The following is a 21715-nucleotide window of genomic DNA, read 5'->3' as shown; positions in this document are numbered from 1 at the left end:
CTTCTCCAGGATATCGGCCCTGCAGACACTCTGCCTCGGGCATCTCCAGCTGCCCAGTCCAGCCTGGCCCAGCTGGCTGTGTGGGCCTAGAACCTGGCCTGGTGGCTAGTTGTGAATAGCTCCTGCCCCCACGGCCCTGGAAAGGTACTCATCGTGTGGGTGCAGAGGACACTTGAGAAGAGGCGGCTGAGCCTGCCGTCCCCACAGTGCCGGGCCCAGAGCTGGCCTGAAGGCGCCCGGAGAAGGCCCTGTGGGCATAGGGGGCGCAGGGAGCTGAGGAAGGTGCCCTGAGAATAGGGCTGTGCAAGCTCAGGGTGGTGGGCCAGGGCTGGCTGTAGGCTCCAGGCCCTGCCTCTTTATCCTCTGGCCTAGGATAGAGCATGGGAGGGTGGCAGCTGGTAGAGCCCATGAGGCCCTCTGGGGCTGGAGGCCGCAGGAAGGGGACCGTTTGCGTGTCGGATAGCTGTCTTAGGGGGTGTCCTGGCCAAATCTTCATGCCAGCCAGGAAGGAGGGAAGGAGACGGCAGGGCCCAGAATGTTCCCCCACAGAGCTTTTTTTTTTTTTTTAAGTTTGTATTATTGCAACTTTGGTTTGCTACTCGATAGTTTGTTTTCTTTCTTTTTTTATTTATTTATTCGACAGAGATAGAGACAGCCAGAGAGAGAGGGAACACAAGCAGGGGGAGTGGGAGAGGAAGAAGCAGACTCATAGCGGAGGAGCAGGACGTGGGGCTCGATCCCATAATGCCGGGATCACGCCCTGAGCCGAAGGCAGACGCTTAACCGCTGTGCCACCCAGGCACCCCCCCACAGAGCTTGTCACTAAACCCTCCCAGCCCCCAGCCCCCGCCCCGGAGAGGCAGCACCGTTTGGTGGAGAAGCATAGTGCTCGGAGCCAGGAGGCTCGTCCCGGCACTGCCTCCATAGATAACCCTGCATGGTTCCATGACCTCCTTCCCCCGGGAAATGGAGCCGGACATACCTACCTCGTGGGACCACGGTGACCAGAGCAGTGGGGAAAGGCCCGCGCACAGGGTTTCGCCGTGGTCAAGGGAGCCTGCAGGAGGCCGAGCCGGCCCTGACCACACCCCCTCTCTGTGCGCCCCCAGGCCGCCCCAGGCCCCGTGCAGACACGCCAGGCCCTCAGCCCCAGCCCATGGACCTGCGCGTGGGCCAGCGGCCCCCGGTGGAGCCCCCGCCAGAGCCCGCGCTGCTGGCCCTGCAGCCCCCCCAGCGCCTGCACCATCACCTGTTCCTCGCGGGCCTGCAGCCGCGCCCTGCGGAGTCCATGAGGGTGAGCCTGAGCTCCCGCACCCGCACCCACGCCCGCGGCGGCCTCGAGCTCCGGCCCCAGCCGCCACCCCCCTTCAGCCTCCCCAGACCCTCAGCTCAGCCCCGGACTCCTTGCCCCTTCCCTGCCCACAGCTCCCGATGGACACGCCGGTGCCCCAGCTGCAGGTGGGGCAGCAGGAGCGGGAGCTGCGGCAGCTTCTCAACAAGGACAAGAGCAAGCGAAGTAAGGACGGAGGCCTCCCCGGCCCGGGTCCGTGGCCTGCCCGCGGGCGCGAGGGCTGAGGTGGGGGCCACGCCGGCCCGGGCCTCCTTCTGCTTGCTGGACGCAGCCTGTGAATGTGGGTGGGGGTCTGGAGGCTTCGAGGAAGGCGGGGGTGCCCGGCTCGTTTCCTGCCTCGGACTGCGAGTATGGACAGGGCGGTGGCTAGACAGTGGGGTAGGGAGGCCACCGCCCACCCACCCCCAGCCCGCTCCTGATCCCCCACCCCCGTAGGTGCCGTAGCCAGCAGCGTGGTCAAGCAGAAGCTGGCAGAGGTGATTCTAAAGAAACAGCAGGCAGCCCTAGAGAGAACAGTCCACCCCAATAGCCCCAGCATTCCCTACAGGTAACGCTCTCCCGCCTGCTCCCTGGGGCCCTGTCATGCCCCCTCCTCCCCAAGTGTCAACCCATCAGCCCTCGTGCTCGCTCCACCTGCCTCCCAGCTGCTCATCAGCAGGCCCTTACCCCTCACCTCTAATTATAGTGCCGCCCCAACCTCTCTCCTCCCACCTGACACCTGCCCCCTTTTCTCCTTGAATTATCACTCCCTACCACACCTGAAGCCCTTCCTAGCTGCGCCCCCAGCACAGACATACCACGCTGGCTTTCTTCCTCCTACAGGAGTCCCTTTTCTCTTTAGGACTTCCCCTAAGCACAAAAATATCCTGATTCCTAGAGCAGTTTCCTCCCACAGGAGACAGAGTCCCCAGTGTGACTGGCCCTCACCCAAGCCCTGGGACCCTGGCTCCTGTGCCTAGATCAGAGGCCTGCCTTGTAGGCTGCTGGGAGGAAGGGTGGCCCGGTGCTGCCACCTGGAGATGGCCCCTGTTCTTGGCGTCCATATGATGCCTGGCCCTGTCAGCGACTGCCTCCCCTGGCAGGTCCTGGGGGCCCGTGCTCCGCAAGAGCCCATGCCTGCCTTCTGAAGCCGCCTTGGCCTTCCCTCCACAGAACCCTCGAGCCCTTGGAGACGGAAGGAGCTGCTCGCTCTATGCTCAGCAGCTTTCTGCCTCCTGTTCCCAGCCTGCCCAGTGACCCCCCAGAACACTTCCCTCTCCGAAAGACAGGTGAGTGGGACAGGTGGGTGGGCCCCCGCAGGGGAGTTCAGGGGGCGGGGCCTCGGACGTGGGTCAGGAGTGTGGAGGAGCGGGAGGGCCTGGCTGGGCAGCGGCAGCCCACAGCGCTCTTCTCCCTGACGCTGCCTTCTCTTGCCTTAACCCAGAGGTGACTGGGAGGGAGGAGGGTAGTGTGGGGCCAAGTAACGCCCGTGCTCCCACAGTCTCTGAGCCCAACCTGAAGCTGCGTTACAAGCCCAAGAAGTCCCTGGAGCGGAGGAAGAATCCGCTGCTCAGAAAGGAGAGCGCCCCGCCCAGTCTCCGGCGGCGGCCCGCGGAGACCCTTGGTGGTGAGGGCCAGCGGGGTGGGCGGGGGTGGCCGGTGTTGTCCCTCTGGGTCGGGTCCCGCCCAGACAGGACGACTGTGCATGGTTATGCAGGATGTGTCCCCATTCGCCAGGGGGCTGAGTTGAGGCTGCAAGCCAGCCCCTGCTCTGTTGGCTAAGCTGACATCTCCCTAGAAGAAGGGGCACCTTAAAAAAGTGTGCAAAGGCACTGGAGACGAGTGGTGGCTGCCTTCTTCCTGCCCTTCTGGGAAGCAAGCAGGAAGCAGAGGCCACCCCCTGGGGAAGGGGGACTGGCCCCGTTCTCCCGGCCACACTGGGCCTCTGACTGCGCTTCCCTCTCCCCCGCCCCCAGACTCCTCCCCGAGTAGCAGCAGCACGCCAGCCTCGGGCTGCAGTTCCCCTAATGACAGCGAGCAGGGCCCCAACCCCGTCCTGGGCTCCGAGGTAAGGCCTTGCCGGGCTGGGCTCTCCGGGGGCAGTTCTGAGGCTCAGCCTTCTTTTCAGCAAGCAGCCCTGACCGAGCTGGGGCCGCAGGGTCTGGGCAGCCCGGACCCGAGCCTCCTGGGGGTTCTGGGGAAGGCAGGCCCAGGGGTAGAGGTCTGGGACCGGTGACCCCTGCCCTGCTCCCCATGGCAGGCGCTCTTGGGCCAGCGGCTGCGGCTGCAGGAGACCTCTCTGGCCCCGTTCGCCTTGCCGACTGTGTCCTTGCTGCCCGCAATCACGCTGGGGCTACCTGCCCCTGCCAGGGTGAGTGGCTGAGGCGCCCTCCCCCCCACCGCAAGTCCCCAGCTTCTGTCGCTCCCTTCTCCTACCACCTCACCCCAGCACCTTCACTGCTCTCTGCGAGGTATCTTCCCGCTGTGACTTCTCCCTACCTCTCCCCAGGCTGATGCTGACCGCAGGACCCATCCGACTCTGGGCCCTCGGGGGCCGGTCCTGGGGAGCCCCCATGCTCCCCTCTTCCTGCCCCATGGCCTGGAGCCTGAGGCTGGAGGCCCCTTGCCCTCTCGACTACAGCCCATCCTCCTCTTGGATCCCTCAGTTTCTCACGCCCCTCTGCTGACTGGTGAGTTCCACGGTTTCTCCAGGGGAGGGGCTTGGTCCCTGCATCCTGCTAAGGGCCAAGTTCGGGAAGGGTCCCTTCCTTCCTGCCCCCTCTGCAGCTCCCCGTCCTGCGTGTCTCCCTGCTGAGCCCATGACCTCCCCCCCCCACCACCACCCTGTGCCTTTGCTTCCTTCCATTCCTCCCTTTGGTTCCCTCCTTATGCCCCACCCCCCACCCCATTCTTTCCAGTGCCCGGGCTTGGGCCCCTGCCCCTCCACTTTGCCCAGTCCTTACTGACCACCGAGCGGCTCTCTGGGTCAGGCCTCCACCGGCCACTAAGCCGGACCCGCTCAGAGCCCCTGCCCCCAAGCGCCACCGCCCCCCCACCGCTGGGCCCCCTGCAGCCCCGCCTGGAACGGCTCAAACCTCACGTCCAGCTGATCAAGGTGAGGGGAACTCGGTAGGGGAGGTGATGAGGGATTGCTTCACTGGGCTCCTGGGGGCTGAAAGAAGGGAGGCTCAGGAAGGGCTGGGACCTGGAGGGCCAGAGAGAGGATATGGCTCCTGAGGGCCAAGAGCTGTGTGGCCGCTGAAGTCCCAGCAAGATGCGTGGCCACGCAGCCCAGCCCACCGTGGCCCCCCGCACAGCCTGCCTCCCAGCATGGCCTCTCAGTGGGCGTCTCCCCTCCCCAGAGGCCAGCCAAGCCAAGTGAGAAGCCCCGACTGCGGCAGATACCCTCCGCTGAGGACCTAGAGACAGATGGCGGGGGTGTGGGGCCAGTGGGGGATGACGGCCTGGAACACAGGGAGTCAAGCCACGGGCAGCATGAGGCCAGAGGCCCTGTTCCTCTCCAGCAGCACCAGGTACGGCGGCACCCACGTTCCTGGGAAGGTGTAGTGGGGAGACTCTGGGGCCTGGCACAGATGGAGGGGAGGGAGCTAGGTCATCAGAGCAGGAGACAGCTCTGGGAGCCGGGTTGCCCCACCAGATCCGCACCAAGGTGCAGCCACGCCCCCCACACCCATGCACACCGCACGCACAGGCACACACACGCACATATGTGCACACTCCGGTAGCCTGCCAGTCTCAGGGGGAAGCCATGTCCCTTGTCCAGTGCTGAGGCCGGCTTCTCACAGAGCCGTGCACGTCCCTGCCCCAGCCCCTCTCCCCTGTGACCGGCTGTCCCATGTCCAGGATGGGGGCTAGGACCGGACACGGGGCAGAGCCAGGCGCGAGCGCCTCAGCCAGGGCGCTGTCACAGTGTGAGTCAAGCCATGGGGGTTAGTGTGCTAGGGCTGCAGGAGCAAGTACTACAGACCAGGCCCCTAAAATGACAGAAATACATCGTCTCGCGTTTCTGGAGGCTGGAAGGCCGACACCAGGGTTCGTTTTTTCCGAGGGCTGTGAGGGAGGGGCTGCTCCCGGCCTCTGTCCTTGTAGATGGCCATCTTCTCCCTGTGTCCTCACATCATCCTCCCCTTATGCCTATCTGTGTTCAACTTTTCCCTTTTTTTAAGGACAAAAGTAATATTGGATTAAGGCTCGCCCTCATGACCTCATTTTAACCTGATTACCTCTGTAATTACCTATCTCCAAATAAGGGCACATTCTGAGGTGCTGGGGTGGGGCTTAGGACTTCACGAATAGGAAGTGGCAGGGACACGACTCAGCCCACGGCCCGTGGCAACAGTCCACACACGTGCAGTGGCCCACACACGTCCCTGTGCGTCCCTGTGTCCTTGGGCAGTGGACCCGAGGCCCTTTACCTGGCTTCTGGCTTTGGAGTCCCTAGGGTCCAAGGAGCTCTGGTGGCACAGGGTGGTCATTCTGGGCTGCAGACCTTAGGGGGTAGTGTAGGGGGACGAGGGTTCAGAGATCGAAGGCCAGAGCCCCGCCAGGGCTAGAGGCATCATGGAATCTCTCCCGAAAGGGGCCTGCCTGGAGGTTTCCAAGTCCTTGGGCAGCAACAGATGGAGCAGAATCCCGAGACCTGGAGACTGAGGCCCCCTGTGTCCCTCAGGTGTTCCTCTGGGAGCAGCAGCGACTGGCTGGGCGGCTCCCCCGGGGAGGAACTGGGGACTCTGTGCTGCTTCCCCTGGCCCAGGGCAGTCACCGGCCCCTATCCAGGGCTCAGTCGTCCCCAGCCGCACCTGCCTCACTGCCAACTCCAGAGCCCGCCAGTCAGGCCCGTGTCCTGCCCAGCTCGGAGACCCCTGCCAGGACCCTGCCATTCACCACAGGTAAGGCCTAGATTAGACTGGGGTGGAAGAAGGGGCAGGGGGCCCACAGGGGCTCATGCACGAGTGCTTGTCGTGTCATGCTGTCACTTGTGGCACTTTTCGAGGCCACAGAGCCCTTTCTTGGCCTTGTCACATCCACACAGCATCCCATGAAGCTGGTGGAGTGGGTGGTGGTTCTCGTTTTGCAGACGAGGAGACCGGGGCTCGGGAAACTAAGATGCCAAGCTTGTGGGCAAAGAGCGAGCTGACGGTCAAGCCAGGTTACAAATCCGGGTCTCCTGACAACTCGTTCAGACCTTTCAAAAATGATATTTATTGTGGTTGCTCTGTGGGTAATAAGAACTCAAGAGCATTTTAGAAATTTTGAGAGATACAGAGAAACCGAAGAATACGATAAAAATGGCCAACCAGTATCCCACCACCCCGAGGCCACCTCTCCTGAAGGCTGTGTGGTTCAGGCCATCTTTGTTGCAGCTCTGTACAGAACCGTATACACACTGATTGCGTGTTGTGCCCCATTCAGTCTGTTAACCTGTTAGGAACACATCATGATACGATTAACCTTTAAAAATGAGATTTTTATAGTATTTCATCACGGTATTTTTTTGGGAAGGTTTCTCCTTGGTTGGGCGGCTAGGTGGTGACTCCTTTTTCCTCATGTGAATGTCCTTGTCCATGAATCTCTGCTCGCCCCTGGCGTTGTTTCCCAAGGGCTGCTCTTAAGGAGCGGCATCCCTGGGTCAAGTGGGGTGAAAGCTTTGAAGATCCCGATGTCCTGAGGCGTGCTGAAAGTGGCCCACCCACCGACAGCAGGCAGGGCCCTCTAGGCGGCCCACTGGTCAGGCCGAAACAGTCACTTCCCCAAAACTGCATCTGTCTTGTCACATGGCCCTGCGTCACTGCGGGCTTCCCAGCTCTTGGTCTGGGGGTTTCTGAGGAATTCTTTGTCCTCTCACACCCCCGTGGCAGCCTGTCTGCGTCGTGGCCTTCAGCGTGAGACCCCGACCTTAGGCCTCTTTTTGTTAGGCTCTGAGCTCTTGCGGTCTTGGTAGCCCTATGGAGCCGTGGGAGGAGGGGCAGTGTGGCGGGAGGGCAGGGGCTCTGCAGCCGCGTGTTGGCTGGGGCCGTGTTGGCGCTGCCCGCGTCAGAGGCCGGGGTGCGCGTGTGTGCGTGTGTGTGTGTGTCCGTGAAGGGCCGAGCAGCTGGACGGGGGATGTGGGACTATGTGAGTGGTGGGGGGGGTCTGCTCTGGCTCCATGTGGGTGTGGGCGCGTGCAGCCATCGGGGGGCAGGTCTCCCCCGGTCCGGGCCCTGAGCCCCGCTCTCGCAGGGCTGGTCTATGACTCGGTCATGCTGAAGCACCAGTGCTCCTGCGGGGACAACAGCCGGCACCCCGAGCACGCGGGCCGCATCCAGAGCATCTGGTCCCGGCTGCAGGAGCGGGGGCTCCGGAGCCAGTGTGAGGTGAGGATGTGGGGTGGGGGCTTGGGCAACGGCAGGAGGCCAGAGTAGCCAGAGTATCGGAGGGGAGGGGAGGGGAGGGGAAGGGAGGGGAGAGGAAGGGGGTGGGAGCGGGTGTGAGATGGGATGAGGGGCCGCCCAGCGGGCTGGTGGTCGTGGCAGGGAGGAAGTGAGCAGGGGCTTAGGAGCTCTGCGGCCCTTCCTCAGTGTCTCCGGGGCCGGAAGGCCTCCCTGGAGGAGCTGCAGTCCGTGCACTCCGAGCGGCATGTGCTCCTCTATGGCACCAACCCGCTCAGCCGCCTCAAACTGGACAACGGGAAGCTGGCAGGTAGGGGTGCAGTGGTGCCTGGGACCCCCGTCCCTCCCCGGACTCACCCAGCTCGCCCAGCCTGTCCCTGCAGCATCCTGGGCGTCCCCACTGTGCCCTCGCCCTGGGCCCCCGGCCCCCGCCCTCCTCAGGCTGGAGTCGGAGGGGCTTCGCTCACACACACTGGGCCTCTCCCCGCAGGGCTCCTGGCACAGCGGATGTTTGTGATGCTGCCCTGTGGTGGGGTAGGGGTAAGTGTGCCCAGGGGCTTGAGCGGCCATTGCCACGGGCTCTCGGAGCTCCTCCCTTCCGTTCTCCCAGGCCCAGCCCCTACCTGCTTGTTCTTGTGGTTCTGCCAGACCTGGGGGGCCAGGGGTCCCCCCTAATGCTCCTGTGCCGGCTAGAAGCTCCTTGTGGGCAGGCGTGTCCTCCACCTGTCAGTGTCTCCTGAGCGGGGAGCCCTGTGCCTTGTACTTAGAAGGTGTTCGGTAAATGCCGAGTGAGGCTCAAAGAGCAGGGGATGGGCTCCCTTCCTAAGACCCTGGTGGTGGTCGGGATTCGCCCTTCCATGCCGGCCTCCAGGCAGAGTCGGTCTGCTCCTGCTCGGCCTGGGGCCGTGGGGGTGCCTCCGGCGTCCTTGGTGACCCAGGCAATTCTTTCCCACGGCCAGCTTCCCCTCCTCCCAGTTCACCCTGCTTAGGGGGCTCCCTGCTGCCTCTGGTGGTGTCCCAGCCAGGAGTGTGGAGGCAGGGGCTGGAGGCCTAGTTCCGGAGGGAAGTGGGAGCTGTAGTTGGGGGGCTGTTTGGGAGCCAGTCAGCGCCCTGTTCACAACTTCCCATTTCTTGCCACTTTCTGATTTTTCCAACTGTTGTTGCTTCTGTTTTCTCCTCCCTCCTCTCCCTCTCTGTCTGTCTTTCTCTCTCTCTTTCTCCAGCCTCTTGCGACTCTCTCTGCCTTCCTCGCCTCTCTTGGTCCGCCTCGCCCTCCCCATCTCCCCATCATGCCCCCCGGCCCCTCCCTAGCCTTGAGGCCCAGGGACTGGGTTTGGGGGGCCTCCCAGCCTGGGCTAGGGGCCCTGAGTGGAAGACAGTGGTGCAGACGGCCCCTCGAGCTCCGACCGTCCCGCAGGGCCTGAGCAGAGTCAGCTGGGGCTTAAAACCCCCTCCCGGTCCAAACCCCAAGTCCCGCCCAGGTAACGCCATGCCCCCTCCTCTGACCGGGGAGGCAGGCGCGATGCTGCTGGCAGAGTGCTGGCCAGATACGGGCTGGTGATATGGACTGAAGCTGGGAAGGAGAAGTCATGCTGGGATTGGGGGACACAGGAGGCCTTGCCTTTGGGTGGTGGGGCACTGGGGAGGCAGCACTGTCTGCCCAGCTCCCTGCCCCTGGGGTCCTGGCCGTGGGGTGGGCACCGCCCAAGTGGGCCCTGGCTCCTGTGGGGGCCTTGGATGATGCAGGCCCTGACTCTGGCCCCCACAGGTGGATACCGACACCATCTGGAACGAGCTGCACTCCTCCAATGCAGCCCGCTGGGCCGCCGGCAGCGTCACCGACCTCGCCTTCAAAGTAGCTTCCCGTGAGCTAAAGGTAGGAGCCTTGAGTGGAAGGTGGATAAGCCACAGAGGAGGTAGCAGGATGGGGCAGCAGGGAAGGCCAGACCCAGGGCCCCGGCCCTCTCACTCCTCTTGGATGTCGCTGCAGGGTTTTGAAAGGGAAATCGAGAGCTCTGGGGACGAAGCTGAGATTCGAACCTTACGTTCTTGCTATTTGGTGGGGAGTCAAGCCGCTGGTCTCTAAGAGACCCAGGGTCACAATTATTCAGGATCATTTCACACACAGACCCGCTGTGTGACCGCCGGCAAGTTGCAGAGCATCTCTGGTCCTTTGTCCACTGGCAGATTGGTTCTGTGCAATACCGAGGTTTTACAGACCGGGTTGGTGCCCGTGCTTGTGCGCTCTGGGCCAGGCACCTCCCAGGGATGCGTGCTGAGGTCCGCACCCGCCGCTGTTGAAGAGCTCGTAGTCCAAGGTGGTCACACGGACAGTGTCCTAGCTCCTCCTCGGAGGGGCCGTGCAGTGGAATGCTGAGCGCCGGGCTGAGCTCGTTGTGTTCTGGCTTCACCCTTTGACAAGAGGGCAACTTCCCACAAGCTATTTAACTTGCCGAAGCTTCAGATTTCTCCTCAGCTGTGAACTAGAGAGAATCCTGTTTATCTCAGGAGATGCTGTGAGGATTAGGTGACATTTCCCTCGGAGAGATGTCAGGCTGAAGTCCCGCGTTTATAGAGTGCTGGCGCACGGTGCCAGTGTAGCTTCTGCCCGACAAACAGTAGCTGTTGTTATAGAGTGCTAAGAGTCAGGACACACCGGGGTGGGGGTGCGGGGTTGTGTTTACCGCCAGCCTAAAAGCAAGAGGATGCCTGGCCTGGCGGCCGAGCCCCGGGGCACCTCAGATCCAGCCTGGCCGCGGTCAGATCTGCTGACGGCTATTGTCCTACGGCCCCTACTCAAGGGATGAGCCTGGGGTTGGGGGCAGTTTCATGGGCATGGGGGTCCGAGTGCTGGCCCCTTGGCTGACAAGCATTCTTTCTGTTTCCAGAATGGTTTTGCTGTGGTTCGGCCCCCAGGACACCATGCAGACCATTCCACAGCCATGTAAGGCTGGAGGGAGGCTTGGGAGGGGGTGACGTGGGGGGGCATTCGCCCTCCATCCCCTGAGCCTCCTGGGGCTAGGCCGCACCGGGGGTGGGTGGAGGACGGAGGCTGGAGGGGGGAGACACAGAGGGGACGGGCTGGCAGAGGACGGAGGCTGGAGGGGGGAGACACAGAGGGGACGGGCTGGCAGAGGACGGAGGCTGGAGGGGAGACACAGGGGGGGCGGGCTGGCAGAGGACGGAGGCTGGAGGGGGGAGACACAGGGGGGACGGGCTGGCAGAGCCTCTCTCTCCTCCTCGCAGGGGCTTCTGCTTCTTCAACTCGGTGGCCATCGCCTGCCGGCAGCTTCAACAGCAGGGCAAGGCCAGCAAGATCCTCATCATGGACTGGGTAGGTCCCGGTTCCTAGCCCCTCAGATCCCAGAGCCCCGTGGAGGGAGCCCGGAGCCTGGCCTCGGGGGATCTGGCTTCCTGTCCGAGTTCCGCATGGGCCTCCTGGGCCTCCGCTTCCCTCCGTATAAAATGTAGACGAAGACAAGAGCCACCTCGGGGGGCTGCCGGGAGGCCCGGAGGCGATGGCGTGTGAGAAGGCCCTCAGCCATCGCAAACCCCGACGGTGGGAGGAGCCACTTGAGTATTCTTTGGCTTCCGGCGGCTGCTTTCTGCAGATGTCATAATTAGGCCATTGCCCCTACAGTCACAGGGATGGCAGGTCACCTCAACGTGCCCCTAATCACACCCAGACCCTGCAGTTTGACCTGTGATGTGTTTGAGCCTGACTGGTACCTGCTTTCAGATGAGGAATGTGAGCCCTGAGACATTAAGTAACTTGCACGTCGCTGCACTTCTAGTAAGCCCTGAGAGCGGGATTCGAACCCAGGCCAGTCAGCTCTGGAGTCCCTGCGTCTCTCTGAGCTGTACCAAATAGAGGAATTTTCCACCCTCGCGCCCACGCACGGTCCCGTGACTTACCAAGTGTCAGGCCGCAGCTCTCCCTAGCAGTGGTGGCCCGGAGCCTCGTGGACCTGCCCCTCTGTAACTGAGCTTGGCTTCCCATCACCTTATCGCTCCGTGACCTCGGACAAGACACAGGAGCGCGGGTTCCTGACACGTGTAAGCGCGCACTCTTCCTCTTCTGCCGGACACGTCTTGCGCTCACTGGCCGGCTGGCCCTTAGCGTGCCTCCTCCTCTTGAGGGTCGTGTGGTATATCCACCCTGGTCTCGGGCCGTGCACACGTCTGTGCGTGCACGGAGAGGCCGAGGCACGGAGAGCGCCGGTGGACTACCTGGGACCACTCAACAGTGTAGCTGTAGGAGCCCCAGTCTCCTGACTCCTGGTCTAGGGTCCTGACCCTCAGAAGAGGGACGCTCGAAATCCTTCTGAGCTGTGCCAGCCCCATCGGCGTGCCTTCAGGCCTTCCCTAACCCACGTCCATCTCTCTGCCCAGGATGTTCACCACGGCAACGGCACCCAGCAGACCTTCTACCAGGACCCCGGTGTGCTGTACATCTCCCTGCATCGCCACGACGACGGCAACTTCTTCCCCGGCAGTGGGGCCGCGGATGAGGTAACCACGTGCTCCTCCCAGCCCCGTGGACTCTGCCTCTGTCCCCACTAGCTGTGGGGTCCTGGGCAGGGGAATTAGCCTCTCTGATGCCCCGTGTCTCTGTCTGGAAGGGAAGAGGCCGGAGGAGCTGGTCTCGCAGCACTGGCGTCCTGGGATTCCTGTCCTGCGACCCTGCTCTCCTCTTGTCTCTCTTGCTTCCTGTTTTCCAGGTGGGAGCTGGTAGCGGTGAGGGTTTCAACGTCAACGTGGCCTGGGCGGGAGGTCTGGACCCTCCGATGGGGGATCCTGAGTACCTGGCCGCCTTCAGGTAAGTGCTGTGGGGGCCCGGGGGAGGTCCGCCCAGCAAGGCCACTCTTTCCTGCCCCTTTTCCCAACAGCACCAGGCCGGAGGCGATGGGTTGGCTTGACAGCCCGTCCTCATGCAATTACCGGAATATTATAAGCCAGTCCTGGGGTGGGTCTTCCAGACTGAGACAAACAAAAGGAAAGGCACTATTACACTGGCCTCCAGGAGCCCCCAGCCCCCATGAGAAGACAGGAAACACAGAATGAAAAAGTCAGGGGTACTTTATAAAGTCACATGTTACCAAGAGCCAATGTTGAACTGAGTGCTGGAAGATAGGGTGGAGTGAGCATAGCTGCCACATTCAAAGAAGGCTGCCTGGAGGAGGTAGACTTTGCACAGGAGATGAGAAATTTAAATTGTGGAGAAAGAAAGTAGGTGATGTTCATATCGGGGAGTTGCTTAAGAAACAGCGTTCTAGAACAGGGGCTTTGGGCTCTGTTTAGGAGCCCTTATATGTTTCACTCCGGGGTGGCTATACTCCATTTGGGAAAAGAGAACCCTGGAAGTAGGTTTCAAATACTTTTCTGGAAATATTCTCCATGAGAGGTAATTCTGTAGGAGCCCTGGACTGGGCTTCCTAGTGTCTGTGTGCCCTGAGCCCAGGGCTTTGAAACACATCAAAATGAATGCCAGGGTTGGGTGAAGAATGGAGGGAGACAGCTGTGGGGGCCGGCAGGGGCAGAGGATGAGAGAATGGATCTGGGTGGCCCAGGACCTCAAGAGAGTCCGCTCTCAGGTGGCGAGTGGTGAGGTGTGGTCAACTCAGTCCAAAGTGGGTGGCAGCTGAGTTCCAGTAGTTTCAGCCCCCGAGGCTTAGTGACCCGCCCCCACTGTGGCCCTGCTCACTGCCCCTCACAGACATCACAGACACACATAGACACATACACACGCGCACACACAAGCATGCACGAGCACGCACACATTTACGCACCCACGCACACACTTCTTTCTTTCCCTTTGGGGTCCCATCCTTGACTCCTTCCTGCCTCTTGCCAGGTAAGAGCTCTGGGTGGCTGAGTCCTTAGGCTGTACTAGGAATATGGGTAGCCAGCCAGGTCAAGGAGGTCAGAGGGATCCATTTATCCTGCTGGGAGATGGGGGGGGGGTCTTGGAGCCCGAAGAGCAGGGTCTGCACAGGGAAGCTGGTGGGAAGCAGCCCTGCACAGAGTGCTGAGCCCCTGCCTCTGGCACCCGCACAGGACGGTCGTGATGCCCATCGCCAGAGAGTTCTCTCCGGACCTGGTCCTGGTGTCAGCTGGGTTTGATGCTGCCGAGGGTCACCCAGCCCCGCTGGGTGGCTACCATGTTTCCGCTAAATGTAAGGAGGGCCCAGTCCAGATGGAGGTGTCAGGAATGAGGGCTAGGCTGGGAGGGGAGGCACTGCCCAAGTCCAGGGGAAGGTGGCACACAGTGCACACCCCGTTGTGCCGTCCCCGGCTGGGTTGGCAGCTTCTCCCGGAGGAGGGTGGGGAGGAGCCGTGTTCTCAGAACAGAGGGAACGCACTCAGCCTGCGGGGGGGCCCCAGGGCTTGGGGGACAGAGAGAGAAGATGGTGCAGCTTAGTGGAAAAGCCGGGCTGGAGTCCAAGCCCCGGGTTCCAGTCCTGGCCTTGCCACTTACCAGCTGTAGGCCCCACGCAAGTCCTTCAAGCTCCACAATCCTTGCCTGGGGAATACGCATAGGTTTGACATGGGAGTCCATGTGAAGGGCCTGGAAGGAGAGATGTATGCATCTGATCATTGCTTATAAAGGAGGACGCCAGCAGGGAAGTCACAAAGAGGGTCCGCCTCCCCTCCAGGCCTGCCTCCCCTCTTCCTCCCTGCCCCACCATCTAGGTTTCGGGTACATGACGCAGCAGCTGATGAGCTTGGCGGGAGGTGCCGTGGTGCTGGCCTTGGAAGGTGGCCATGACCTCACAGCCATCTGTGACGCTTCTGAGGCCTGCGTGGCTGCTCTTCTGGGGAACAAGGTGAGCTGCCCGCCCCCGGTCTGTGTATCCGTAGGGCAGGAAGCCCAGCTCCCCAAGGATGGCCCCAGCGAGCAGGCAGATGGGATGCCCCTCAGAAGGCTCGCAGAGAGGGCAGGGGTGGCAGGCCTAGAACAAGGGGAACAGAGCGGGTGCCCCTTCCCCAGGTAAGGTGTCAGACCAGTGTTTCCAGCCTTAGGCAGAGCTGGGAGCGCATGCGTATTTGTGCCTGGAAAGCCAGGGCCTGTAGGGTGGGAGATTGCTGGGCCTGTGGGTCCCTAAGAGCCGACATGCTGTTTTCTCCTGTAGGTGGACCCTCTCTCAGAAGAGGGCTGGAAACAGAAACCCAACCTCAACGCCATCCGCTCTTTGGAAGCCGTGATCCGGGTGCACAGTGAGTACGGAGAGAGGGCACCCGCTGACCCCAGACTTGGGAGAACCTCAGGGGTCTACTGCCCCCGGTAACCCAGGCCCCATGGCTTCCAGTGCCCGCCAGGCAAGGGGCTCCGCTGCTGTGCTGGAGTGGGCTTCCTATGAATTACCCCAACAGTGCTGGCGGGACTGCCTCCCTCCCCGGGAATGGGTACTCTTGGGGCCCTCCAGATGGATCCAGTGGGGACCACCAGTCAGTGGGGACCACCTTCCTCCTCAAGGCGGGACTGGCCTCCCATCTCCAGCCACAGCCCGAGGCCAGGGCCAGGCCACTAGCAGCAGGCCTTTTGCCAAAAGTGCTGGTTCTACCTTGACCCTCAGTCCTGTCCACAGGGACCTTGGGAGCTCTGCCTGCTGATCTTAGAATAAGCCCACATTTGGGGGCGCCTAGGTGGCTCAGAGGGTTAAGCATCCACCTCTTGATTTTGGCTCAGGTGTTGATCCTCAGGGTCACGAGTTCAAGCGCTGCACTGGACTCCACGCCCAACGTGGAGCCTCCTTTAAAAAAAAAAAAAAGAATGACCCTACGTTTGGAAAGCACTTTAAGTTTCCACCTGCAACTTAGCATCTGTGGAGCACTTTACGTGAAGACCTGTGTTCAATGCTAGGGATACACAACTGAATAAAGTAGACTCCCCACATCCAGGGCCAGGCTCTGGGTGGGGCATGTGCCGTGGACATTATTTCTTACAACAGCAGGCAGGATGGTCATGTCCGCGGCTTAGCGGGGGCAGTGGAAGCCCTGGGCAGTGACTGACCCCCTAATACTACACAGAGCAGCCGGGGTGGGGGGAGGTCAGCTCTCTGTGCTGTGTCCTTCCCACCTCCCCACGCTGTCCTGTCCCGCGTGCTGGCCGGAGATGCAGACCCCATCTAGGGAAGAGTGAGCCCTACCGGTGCTCTTAGGAACCCCACACTGTGGGAATGGGTCAGGGGTGCAGGAATGGCTTGGGTACCTGCTAGGACCCCCTCATAGCCACAGCGAATCTGCTCTGCTCACCCTGGCAGGGCTGCGGGGGGTCTGGGTGAGAGAAGGTGTTACGTTGAGGGTAGAGGCAGGTGAGAGCACTGACCCCAGACTGACACGCCCACTGCTGTCGGGCCCTTGGCCCGTTTGGTCCAGCCTTCTGCCAGTCTAGGATGCGTGGCGTGGCAGGGTGGAGGGGCTTGTTTCCCCAGCCCTTTCTGACTCGGCCTCTTGCCCCAGGTAAATACTGGGGCTGCATGCAGCGCCTGGCTTCCCGTCCAGACTCCTGGGCGCCCAGGGCGCCAGGCGCCGACACGGAAGAAGTGGAGGCGGTGACGGCGTTGGCATCCCTCTCCGTGGGCATCCTGGCTGAAGAGCGGTAATGCCCGCCCCTGGCCCGCAGCCTCTCCGCCCCTTGGACCCTCCCAACTCGAGGACCCCGGAGCCCAGCACAGCCACTCCAGCCTTCCTAGGCTTCCTGGGAAGCTGGGCTGAGGCCCTTCCTGCAGCCCCTGGCCCTCCAGCATCACCACCCCTGTCTCTCCCCCAAGGCCCTCGGAACAGCTGGTGGAGGAGGAAGAACCCATGACTCTCTAAGGCTTCAGAATGGATCTGCCCGCCCTGCCCTTCGGACCTGGTTCTCTTCTAACCTCTGGCAACAGTACCCATTCCCAGGGGCTTCAGAGAGCCTTCGGGCAGGTAGTTGGGGCCAGAGAACAGCCCCTTGACAGTCACCCCAAGGAGCCCGAGAAGGGCCCTGGGTCTAGGATAGGGACCAAAGAGGACCCGGAGAGGAGGCAGGCTGGGCAGCCAGCCAGGCCTCAGTAGGGCTCTCAAGAACAGAGTCGCCCCTTTGGGGTCCAGGCCCGACTGGGCCCCCATTCCTCAGGACTGCACAGAGGAGGACTAGCTCAGTCGGGCCCACCGATAACCACTATTCTTGGCTCTGTAGACCCTGGGCTGTGCATACAGCCCCAGGCTCCACACAGAAATGTGAACTTGGCCTCAGCCAGGGTGGTCCTTCCTAGGCTCTGAGGGCTGGGCTGGAGTGAGGGGAAGGGGGTTGGGTAGCCAGGGGGTCCGCTATCCCTGAGTGCAGGGGGTGTCCCTCTTGCCTGCTTCCTCAGATGACTCTGGAAGCTTCCTCCCCCCCACCTCACCCCGCCACCGGGCAGGGAGGCAAAGCTCCTTCCGAGAGAGCAGTCATCGGCAGGCCTCCCCTCTGTCCCTCCCCCCGCCGAGGCCACCCTGCGTCAACCATCTCAGTGCCCGGGTGGGGCAGACGGGTGCTCTGGGAGTTCTGTGCTTCCTGAGCCAATGGTGCCAAACTCTTCATCTCCCCTCAGTGGCACAGCATGACCGCCAGGGGCCCCTCGCTCACTGCCCCCCTCCGTGAGCCTTCTCTCTTTCTGGGGTCTCCCTCACCCAGCTCTGACTCCTGCCCTACATAGGACTAGCCTGGCTGAGGGGAAAGGGGCTGGGAGAGTGGATGCAAGACATGGGGGAGGGGAGGCTGCCCTGATTAAGTCTTCAAGGCTTCTGGGGTCCAGGCCTGGAGCCAAGAAGGAAAGTGTTTGTGTGTGTGCGCGTGAGAGAGTATGTGTTTGTGTGAGTGTATGTGTGTGTGTGTGTGTGTGTGTCTGCCCCAGGACCACCATACCCTGTGTACGTATGCATGTTTTTGTATAAAAGAAAAAAAAAGAAAAAAATGGAAAAAAAAATCTGAACAATAAATGTTTTATTTGCTTTAAAGGTGCCTGTGAAAGGGCCTCCGGGGCTGAGGGGGGTCCCGTGGGCGTAGAGCGGTGCGGGGCGAACGGCGGGCGTTGGGCCACACAGCGCAGCGTGCGTCTCGTTTGATGTGGGAAAGGGACCAGCTGGGCTGCGGGCCAGCCCCCCTCCAGCTCCTTGCCCTTCTGTGGGTAGCCCCGTTGCAGGAAGAATCCATTCTGAACACACCCTAGCTGGTCCCCACTTGCCCCAGCTTTGGGCTGAGTCCAGAGACAGAAGGCCCGCTGAGGGGGGTGGGGATAGAGATATCCAGACCCAGGAGGCATCCCCAGAGAGTGGTGAATCAGACCTACCTGGGTTCAAGTCCCAGCTGGGAGCTCAGGTAAGTCACTTCACCTCCTGGGGCCTCTGTTTATCAAAGGTTCCAGAAGTAGACAGTGTTTATGTTCCCTGCCCGCTCGAATGCGCCATGACTTCGGAACATACACCGAGCGCAGAAGAGACACTGCATGAGGCGGCAGGCTGGGACAAGCTCATCCAATCACCAGAGCGGAAGGTGCCAGGCTGCCGGCATCTGTCTTTATAGATCCGAGCCAGCCAGGCTTCTCCAGCTGGTAGGAGTAGCAGGCTTACCACCTCAGACCTGGCCCCAAGCCCTCAGCCTGGGAGAATATGAAGGCAGGCAGGTTCACGCCCTTCCTGTCTGTCCTGGCCTCTTGGGTGACAGACAGTAAATGCCACCGGTGGTGCTGAGGCCATGTCTCTGAGCATCCCCCCCCTGGCTGGGGTGGCCTGAGAGCCAGGCTGCTGGGCTCCCCTAGGCCAAGAGGGGCCAGAGGGAGAGAGCCTCCAGCCCCTGAGACAGTGATCCCTTAGGTGAACTAAGGAGATGGGTTTCCTGACACCTCAAGGCCTGCCACCACCATCCTTCCCGCTTACCAATCCCACAGCAACCCCCCCCACTCCCCGCAAGATTCCCACCCCATGAGAAACAACCAGAGGCTGGCGGATACAAATGGCCGCTGTATTTCTGCTAAAGTGACAGTGACACAGATAAGGCAAAGAGCTGAAGGGCAGGACACATCAGGTGGGAAAAGGGTAAACCGTGCAAAATGGCAACCTGACATAAAAAGATATGTAATAATAGCTCTTTCCCTCCCGAGTTAGTGAGCCCTTGTGCCAGTGTATAGGCAGAAAAGCAGATTTTGTCCTTCAGAAGGGAGATTTAAAAAGATGAAAGCTCTAGGCAGAGGGCAGTGAGCGGGGGGAGTGGGGGGACGTCTCGTGGCCAGGGGTGATGCATGTGAGAAGTGATAGAAATACAGGGCTGCAGGTGCATGGAACCCCTGCAGATCTGCGGGGTTCCCTCCAGACTGCACCATGCTGCCCCCTTCCCCGGAGCCCTTCTGGGGGCAGGGCACCCTCCCCAGACAGCTAGTCCGGCCCCGTTCGGTGAGTCCCGCTTTGGGGTGTGTGGCATGGTGAAGGAGATGACTGGCTCTAGCACACTCATGGGAGATCAGCTCTGGGAGGAAGAGGGACGCTTGACTTTCCACTCAGATCCCCAGGCCTTGGGAAAGGAGAGTCATCCCTGGGATTGAGGAGTTAAGCTGCCTGACCCTCAAAGGACAACAGGATGAGGTGCTGGGGTCAGGGTTGGGAGGTCTGTAGAGATCCTTACGTGACCTGACCTCCCAGGTTCTCAGCCTGGCCTGCGGGAGAGTGCCCCCAGGCAGAGGTCAAGGCTCACTGCCCTACCCCTTGACTCATTGCCCTGGCCCTGCTTACAAAGATTCCTCACTTAGTGCTAAGAAAATAGATCCATCTGAAAAGGTCTAAAGCCGCCCTCCAGCCAGGCCGGTGAGAAGCAACGTGGCAGGAAGGACCCCTTTCCACCGCACCCGGGTGTCCCACAAAGGGGACAGGACAGCTTCCTAGGAGACCGCAGTCCTCTTGCTGTGTTTCTTCTGCCACAGATCTAGGGCTTCCAGGGGGTGTGGCAGGCCTGTCCAGTGTCTCAGAGGCTGAGTCCAGGTCCTGAGGACCCCCAAGGTACAGAAGCCGCACCCCTTGGGTCAGAAATCGCTGAGGATGCTGATGTCGGCGAAGTCAGCCCGGTAGCGGTGGGCGTAAAGGCTGAGCAGGAAGGCCCACTTGAAGGAAATGAAGCTCCAGACGCAGGAGAGGTAGTAGCTGTTGGGGTCTGTGAGGCCTGCAGGGGAGAGGAGCCCCACCATGACTTGAGAGGGCTTTGTCCTGGACCCCAGCCACCATGCCACAAGCCCAGGGCCACCCCTCCCTACCAGGAGAGGTGGAATGTGATAAGCGCGTTTAGAGCATTCGGGGTTTGCAGGCAGGAGGCCTCGGGGATGAGGGAAAGTCAGGGCTGGCCGGTCACGGGTCTGTATCATCCACTCTGCCTTTCTACGTTTACCCTGGGCCACCTGCAACCTGTTCTAAGCATTAGACTCCTTTAGGGGCAGGAAGGAAGGGCCTTTGCCTACTTGCTGGCCGCAGCCACGAGGGGGCGCTCCCATCCCAGAGCTCGCAAAAGGACTAACCCCTAGGGCTAAGAACACTGCGGGCTGCGGACCTGCAGGGCACACCGCGCTCAACACCTCCCACGCATTTCATTGACCCCTTCCAACCCAAGCGGGGCTGGGGGCTCCTTTCCCCTCAGCGAGAAAACCCGGGCACGGGCAGGTTGAGTGATCTGCCCAAGCTCCCTGGACACAAGCTTTGGAACCAGGACCAGAATCCCGCGTCTTCTCCTAAGTCCCCCAAAGGCCCTCCCACGCCCTTCCCTCCCTGACCGGCCCTCACTCTGGTGTCGGGTGACAGCCAGCACAAGGAAGGTGCAGAATGTGGCGACGGACACTGCCGAGAAGAGGACGCCCACGAAGAAGAAGCCGCGCAGTCCCTTGAGCCAGGTCCTCCAGTAATCCTGCATGTACATCACGTGCGTCACCAGCACCCACAGCGCCAGCACACCTGCCAGGACACACTCGTCAGCCCACCGAGCCGCCCCTCCCCTCTCCTCCTCAGCCGGCCTCCGGCCCAGGGACCCCAGAGACCCCAGGGACTCTTCCATCCCAGAGGCCAGTGCTGTTTGCATAGCAATACTAAAATAATGTTGGCCTTCCACTTTCATTGCTTTCTGACCTGGAGTGGAATGTTCTGGAGGCTCTCACGCCTCTGGCATCACCAGGACTTGAATGCAAAAGCAGATAAGAGAATCTACTGTCTTCTGTTAAGCCAGATGTTAAAGTGATTTGCAAAGATAGGAAACATTGCCGTTCTTTACCCTCATTTTTTTGTTTTAAAAAAACATGACTATTTCTTACACAAAAATGTTATTTACACTAACGCAATGTTATTTTTAATATTACTTTAAAATGCTTGTAATGAGCACTGGGTACTATATAAGACCGATGAATTACAGACCTGTACCCCTAAAACAAAAAATACATGAGATGTTAATTAATTGAATTTAAATTTTAAAAAATAAATTTAAAAAATTTAAAAATATTATGAAACAAACAGAAAAACTAGAACACTGGATATTTCATGACAACAAACAACAACTGATATTTTTAGATTAAAAAAATAAAATGCTTGAAAATGTTCTCAGTCTTAATTTCTAGTATGGTACGTGGCGAGAGATATAACCCACATAAACAACATTTCCTTGGGGCTTCAATACTTTTCAAGCATGTGAAGAGGTCCTGACATCAGAAGGTTTGGGAATCGCTGCCGTCTGGCCCGCTTTCCAGAACCTGCGACCACCTACAGAGAGGCCGAGAGGTGGGAAGCGGGCCCCCCACCCGGACACTCCCACTCCACTGGGCCCTCCAAGGCCTGTGGCTGACTGAGTCCTTTCAGAACTCCATGGATTGTTCTTGCAGAGTGAAGAGGCCCAGCAGTGAGACCCCCCAAGGCCACCCAGCACTCAAGCGGCCCTCTTGCTCTTGACTAGACTCCACGTCACTCCCTCTGGTTTGCTGAGCGGGCGGGCCAGACACCCCCAGCCCTTCCAGGGCCT

The 21715-nt window shown here is 60.8% G+C and overlaps 2 protein-coding genes across 5 annotated transcripts in view; one reads left to right on the top strand and one right to left on the bottom strand.

The window, feature by feature from the left end:
* The window catches only part of HDAC7 (histone deacetylase 7), a 35566-nt gene extending 17872 nt beyond the window's left edge, over nucleotides 1-17694 (top strand). For 3 of the 4 annotated variants that reach the window (XM_034646533.1, XM_034646532.1, XM_034646535.1), the window contains 24 exons: nucleotides 1110-1294; nucleotides 1426-1516; nucleotides 1787-1898; nucleotides 2504-2619; nucleotides 2832-2957; nucleotides 3307-3398; nucleotides 3591-3701; nucleotides 3840-4020; nucleotides 4249-4445; nucleotides 4693-4863; nucleotides 6021-6240; nucleotides 7571-7704; nucleotides 7909-8029; nucleotides 8210-8259; nucleotides 9488-9595; nucleotides 10608-10663; nucleotides 10966-11053; nucleotides 12112-12231; nucleotides 12441-12538; nucleotides 13777-13895; nucleotides 14413-14546; nucleotides 14853-14937; nucleotides 16183-16321; nucleotides 16494-17694. In XM_034646533.1, the coding sequence (XP_034502424.1) occupies nucleotides 1110-1294; nucleotides 1426-1516; nucleotides 1787-1898; nucleotides 2504-2619; nucleotides 2832-2957; nucleotides 3307-3398; nucleotides 3591-3701; nucleotides 3840-4020; nucleotides 4249-4445; nucleotides 4693-4863; nucleotides 6021-6240; nucleotides 7571-7704; nucleotides 7909-8029; nucleotides 8210-8259; nucleotides 9488-9595; nucleotides 10608-10663; nucleotides 10966-11053; nucleotides 12112-12231; nucleotides 12441-12538; nucleotides 13777-13895; nucleotides 14413-14546; nucleotides 14853-14937; nucleotides 16183-16321; nucleotides 16494-16539 (2900 nt within the window). In that variant the 3' untranslated portion in view covers nucleotides 16540-17694. The remainder of the gene's footprint in view (nucleotides 1-1109; nucleotides 1295-1425; nucleotides 1517-1786; nucleotides 1899-2503; nucleotides 2620-2831; nucleotides 2958-3306; nucleotides 3399-3590; nucleotides 3702-3839; nucleotides 4021-4248; nucleotides 4446-4692; nucleotides 4864-6020; nucleotides 6241-7570; nucleotides 7705-7908; nucleotides 8030-8209; nucleotides 8260-9487; nucleotides 9596-10607; nucleotides 10664-10965; nucleotides 11054-12111; nucleotides 12232-12440; nucleotides 12539-13776; nucleotides 13896-14412; nucleotides 14547-14852; nucleotides 14938-16182; nucleotides 16322-16493) is intronic. The other variant, XM_034646534.1, reaches the window with a different exon arrangement.
* A 982-nt stretch (nucleotides 17695-18676) lies between these two features.
* Nucleotides 18677-21038, bottom strand: SLC48A1 (solute carrier family 48 member 1). The gene is made up of 2 exons (XM_002920313.4): nucleotides 20497-21038; nucleotides 18677-19885 (listed from the first exon to the last, which is right to left on the bottom strand). Exons 1-2 carry the CDS (start codon nucleotides 20822-20824, stop codon nucleotides 19749-19751), a joined length of 465 nt encoding a protein of 154 aa, XP_002920359.2. The 5' UTR covers nucleotides 20825-21038; the 3' UTR covers nucleotides 18677-19748.
* Between the last annotated feature and the right edge of the window lie 677 nt (nucleotides 21039-21715).

This window comes from Ailuropoda melanoleuca, chromosome 16 (assembly GCF_002007445.2).
Source record: "Ailuropoda melanoleuca isolate Jingjing chromosome 16, ASM200744v2, whole genome shotgun sequence".
Lineage (NCBI taxonomy): Eukaryota > Metazoa > Chordata > Mammalia > Carnivora > Ursidae > Ailuropoda > Ailuropoda melanoleuca.
This window is presented reverse-complemented; position numbering and strand designations above follow the sequence as displayed.